The sequence below is a fragment of the Marmota marmota genome, unplaced genomic scaffold, assembly GCF_001458135.2.
Source record: "Marmota marmota marmota unplaced genomic scaffold, marMar, whole genome shotgun sequence".
Classification (NCBI taxonomy): Eukaryota; Metazoa; Chordata; class Mammalia; order Rodentia; family Sciuridae; genus Marmota; species Marmota marmota.
In genome coordinates this window covers 13,810,016-13,815,507 of record NW_025999924.1, presented here as the reverse complement: position 1 = coordinate 13,815,507, position 5,492 = coordinate 13,810,016, and the positions used below count along the sequence as shown (strand labels likewise).

Genomic DNA, 5,492 nt, shown 5'->3' with positions numbered 1-5,492 from the left:
AAAAAAAAAAAAAAAAAAAAAAAAAAAACTTAGCAAGACCCTGTCTCAAAATAAATTTTAAAAAGGGCCAAGGATGTAGCAACGCTAAAGCCCTAGTCTAGAATGTGCAAGGTTCTGGGTTCAGTTCTCAGTAACTAACACACACACACAGTGCCTAGAAATATAATCACAAAATCTGAATTAATGATCTTAAAGTCCACCAGTTGAATATTTCTTCTAAACACAAGAATATTATTCTTTTTCATTCATTCAAAGAATACCAACATGTTACAGGCTAAAACATTTGGAATAATTTTAGTGGGACAGTAAGATAAAAATACATAATAATCAACAGGTAACGATATATAATTACATTATAGTATTCAGAACTGAATATATGGAAGTAAACAGTAAAACACTGCAGAAACAGATGGTGCTACAAGATTTTCAACAGGGTGTACAGCATAAACAAAGACACACTATAAGGTACTATAAAACTTTACTATCTATTGAAATGAAATCTTAGTGCCAGTGAATGGATGAGGCAAATATGTCAGGAGAACTAGGTTAAGGTCAGGTAATGAAGAGTCTAATGTACTGATATCAGCAGCTTTGAATTCATCATAAAGTTAGTAAGAAATCAAAGAGGTTAAAAAAGGAATAAGGTGATCATATTAATCATCACAGCAATATTTTCTCAGCCCTGGAATCCGTTTAGGGGACAGCAAATATTTTTAAGAATGAAACAGAAAATAGGAAATACCAGATTGCATAGCATAACAAATGTATGGATTTTTTTTTCTTGGATTTTGTTTCAATTATTCACACATATACAGTATTATCTCCTACTGGGGGATCACAGTCAAAACTGAGAACTGCTATTTTGTAGTCAAAGGTGCTATGTATACAATGGGTTTGAGTTAAGAAGTTGATACAGCAGTTCAGATAAAATATGGGTCATAGAGCAATTACTATCTGTGGGGTGAAAGAAGGAAGAGTTCCAAAAATGCAGAAGCAAAAATTTGGCAGAAATTGCAACTGACTAGATGTTAGGAAAAGAAGAAAATATGTGGGTATCTAGAACAACTCCCAGATTTCTAGCCAACTGTTTTATGACTTTTTATGCTCACTGTCAGATATGCTAAGTGAACAGGGAAGTACCTCTCCACTTTGTTCTAATCTTCCCTTCTTCCATGAAAACCCTATTTCCTTCTGTTCTTTTCTCTGGTAAATGGGGTTCAGCCAAACCAGCTCTCAGAGCTATCAATGAAGAAGTGAAGAAGAGAACAAACTGAGACAAGCTAAGCTGCCTTTGCTTCTGTCATTTCACCAACAACTACATATATTTTTTTCCAAGTTATCCTTGCCATCTACCACCATTCTATATGGAACTTTACATAAGATTCTTAGCTTTGACTTATGCAACCTACACTAGAAAACATGAAGAGAATTCTACTAACCTTAGTAATTGAGGATAAACGCTAAATATTACCCAATCTTTCCCTGTCCTACAAATAAAGTTACCCTCCCTTCACTCTCCAATATTCTATTCATTATCCCAAAACATCTAGTCATTTCTTCAACAACCCACCTCTTGCTTCTGCTTCTTCCGATCCTTTATAGCTCTGGATTATGTACATCACATCTTACCCATGAAACCTTTCCAAACCAAACTGATAGCATTCTACTCTTTCAAAATCATAACAACACTCAATAGACAACTACTAATTACCTTTAGCACTTCTTGCCTATCATATTTCACCAATTAAAGTGCCCCACTTTGACAGTCAACAGCCCTATCTGAAAGCAATTTCCAGAATAGCAGAACACTGTTTTCATTTCTAGGAACCAAATGGTCTGAGAAAGGCAGTGAATCCCTAAGCAGGAGTCAAAAGTAGGAAACCAAAGGACAGCACCAAGGCTTTTTGTTCTTTTATGTATGGACTCTTTAAAAAAAAGGTCCTCTCATATGCTTCTCAAGTAGGCTAGATATAAATTAGGGAAACAAAAAACTAGTAAACGGTCTGAGATTTTCATATTATGTGCTAATAATTCTCTACCAGGAATAGTCTAGCTAATTCACTATTCTTAATAAACAAAATACACTCAAAAAAATTTTAGATAGAACATAATTTTGAAAATCTGACACTTAAAAACATTTATTCATATTTAAAATTTTTTTGCTGTTTATTTCATTGTTTTTCATTTATTAAAAAAATTATCATTTATTAAAAAAAAATACATTTATTAAAAAAAAAATCCAAGCAGCATAGCAAAGATTCTATATAAGAAAATATCTAAATTTTATTTTTCAATTCCAACTTTTTAAAAGGAGGGAAATGTGTACACATTTACCAGAGAACTCTTTGTAAACCTTCCAAATCTTCCAAGAAACAACTACCAGAGGACAGAAGTCTTTTTTTCCCTAAAGTGACTGCTCACCTCCTCTGGTGGACAAAAGGAACTATTTTTAGTGAACAGAGTAAAAAAGAAAGCCTAGTTAACACTCTCTAAGGGCTTCCTACCTAGATAGGAAAAAGATTAATATATCACCAAGAATAAATCTGTAAATGAAAGATAATTGGGGTGGGGGGAATGGTGAGGGGAGGTAAACCAGCTGGGGATGCTGGTGCAAAGGTGGCACTGACCTGTCTTCTCAATGGCTTATATAAGGGAACAACTTCAGCACCTGCCCCATAGACTACTATGACAACCTCCTAACTAAGCTCTCCACCTCCACTTTCCTGTCCTTGGCCAACAGGTATCTTTGGAAAACACATGTTTGATGATTAACATGCTATTTTAATCTCTCTCAAGATTCTATTATTTAAGCTCAGACTCTTTGCACTGTGAGACAAGGAACTCTGACAGTAGAAACTGTGTCTTGCTCATCACTACATCCCAATACTCAGCTCATTGTTTGGAATATGGCTGATATTGAATGCTGAGTAAGAGAGATCTGACTAGCTTTCTATTATAATAGGAAACCATAATACTGAAATACAAGAAAAAGCAGAATCATAAGAGAGGCACTCCATGGCAATATGAGAAAGCAACAGCTGCAAATAATTAAATTACTGCTTCAAACACACTTATAATCACTATCCATTCTCACATAATTTTAAACATTCATTCACAGCCCAGATATGCATCTTCTAAAACTATAATTTAAAAAGCACTGTTTGTACACATGCTTGCCTATGATTTTTTTGATTACCCTATTAAGTTCCATTGTCCCAAATATGAGATACTATAAAAATTTAAATTGAGCAACAAATATACTGCTTATGGTAACTTTTAAAATAAATATTATGTTTTTAGAATTCTATTAAGAAAATAGATGAATGACTAAAGTGTTTGAAAAAATACATACATTTCCACATATATGTGAAAATATATAAAATATATGTAAGCTGTTGACAATTCACAATCTATTTTAATGCACTCATTACCATGTACCTGAATATTTTGCTGAAATATTCACAGAATTGAAAACTTGAGGGTGGGGGTGGGGATGAGGCTGTAGCTCAGTGGTAAAGTGCTTGCCTCGCATGTATGAGGCACTGGGTTCAATCCTCAGCACCACATAAAAATAAATAAAGATACTGTATGTTCATCTACAACTAAATAAATATTAAAAGGAAGAAAGAAAGCAAGCTTGGGACTTAATGAGTTAGTAAGTGGTTTGTGATTATACTTTATTATCTATATTTTTTCTCTGAAGAGTGAACACTAATTTTAAAAACTCTTTGCTAGATTTTCAACATTAGTCTAATAAACACAAAATTAGTTTTCTGAAGCATGATGGCGTTAATTAATTTTTGAAGACAAGGTATAAATGATCATGAAAAGTAATTTCAAAATATATGGCACATATAAATGGTTATTTGTTCTAGGATAAAAATTAAATTTCCCCCTTCCCTCAAAACAGAACACTTTACTTAAGCTGCATGATATGATAGCATACCTGTGTGAAGGACAGAGAACTGCAGCCTCCAGGTCTGTCACTGTTTCCTCTGCTGGGCACTAGGAATTTCAAGTAAGAACTTTTTTTAAAGTCATAAATCATTTACACAAATTCAAGTAATATGACTTCAATTCAAAATGAGCATTTCCTTATCCAATTATATCATGCAGAAAAGATTTGACATGTACTTAGAAAAGTTACTTAAAGCTTATAAAACTCTTTCCCCCTCCTTAGGTTCAGTCAGCAATGAATTTAAATACAATCATATCACTGATTCAGGCTTTAAATCAACAGTGAAGTTGCAGTCTTCTCTACTAAATTTATTTTATCAGGAATTGGGAAGAAGGAGTTTAGGTAAATTGTACATTTCTGGAATAAAGTAACTTACATATTCAAGAGTTACCCTGCCCTTGGGGGCTTGAGGCTGAAATAGCAATTTGTGCCTCTTTGAACCTCAATTTCCTATAAAATGAAGCTAATATAACTGCCCTCCCTAGATCATTGTGAAGATAAAATTGTAAAAAACGTATTATAATAAAAAGCACCAATACTTTATTATCACCCTAATTATTATTAGTATTATTCAAATAAAGATTTCTAGCAAGACCTAATCATTATGATTTGTTTAATTTTATACTCATATTTAACATGGCTATCTTCACTCTCCCCAACCTTTAAAAAAGTGATTCCCCCTACTCTTTTAGTGCTTATGTTTAAAAAGTAAGCATTTAGGCAAAGGTGCATTAAATTTTATTACCATTAAAGTTATATGAAAATCACCTAGGAAAATGACTTGAGTATTTTCTTCAGTTGATCTGTTTTGAAGGCTGTTATTTGAGATAGAGCTTCTATGTTTAACATGTACATAATTTCCTCCACTCTAAACAATTGGCAAATTTAGCATCTGCCTTTGCTCAATTAACTGGGGACTGTATTGTCTCAAATTATCCTTTTGTACTCTAAATTAAGCAGACACCAGTTTTCAGTGATGGAGGAAAACATGATTCTCTCTCCATGTTAAGGCAACTTAAAATAACCTACGATGGGTCCTTGAGGCCCGTCTGTATATGTATTTGACACCACTTTTATCAAGTAACTTTCCCCTTTTCCTCTTTCTATTTTGATCATTTAAACTGGGAAGAAAAGTTAGGTGGGGAGAGAAAAAGCGTGCGTGTGCGTGTGGGTGCGCGCGCACGCACCCACACGCAAGAGCAAAGGAAAAAATAGAAAAGATTAAGAAAGAACTGCTGGGGCTGGGGATGTAGCTCAAGTGGTAGCGCGCTCGCCTGGCATGCGTGTGGCCCGGGTTCGATCCTCAGCACCACATACAAAAACAAAAAGATGTTGTGTCCGCTGAGAACTAAAAAATAAATATTAAAATTCTCTATCTCTCTCTCTCTAAAAAAAAAAAAAAAAAAAAGGGAAAAGAACTTAAAATAATTACTCAGTGTATCCTATTTGTCAAAATGAGGAAGATTATTCAATATAGAACGTGAAGGCTGTGGCCAAATTTAATAATCAGATTAGAAATTATCTAATGATAATT

General features: G+C 33.8%; 1 protein-coding gene across 1 annotated transcript in view; it reads right to left on the bottom strand.

Annotated features, from left to right (window-relative positions):
- The window catches only part of Hmgcs1 (3-hydroxy-3-methylglutaryl-CoA synthase 1), a 21,068-nt gene that overhangs the window by 10,252 nt on the left and 5,324 nt on the right, over window positions 1-5,492 (bottom strand). The window contains exons 2-3 of the mRNA XM_015497365.2: window positions 3,927-4,025; window positions 1,748-1,757 (exon numbers count right to left, since the gene is read on the bottom strand). Of these exons, the coding sequence (XP_015352851.2) occupies window positions 1,748-1,757; window positions 3,927-3,931 (15 nt within the window). The 5' untranslated portion in view covers window positions 3,932-4,025. The remainder of the gene's footprint in view (window positions 1-1,747; window positions 1,758-3,926; window positions 4,026-5,492) is intronic.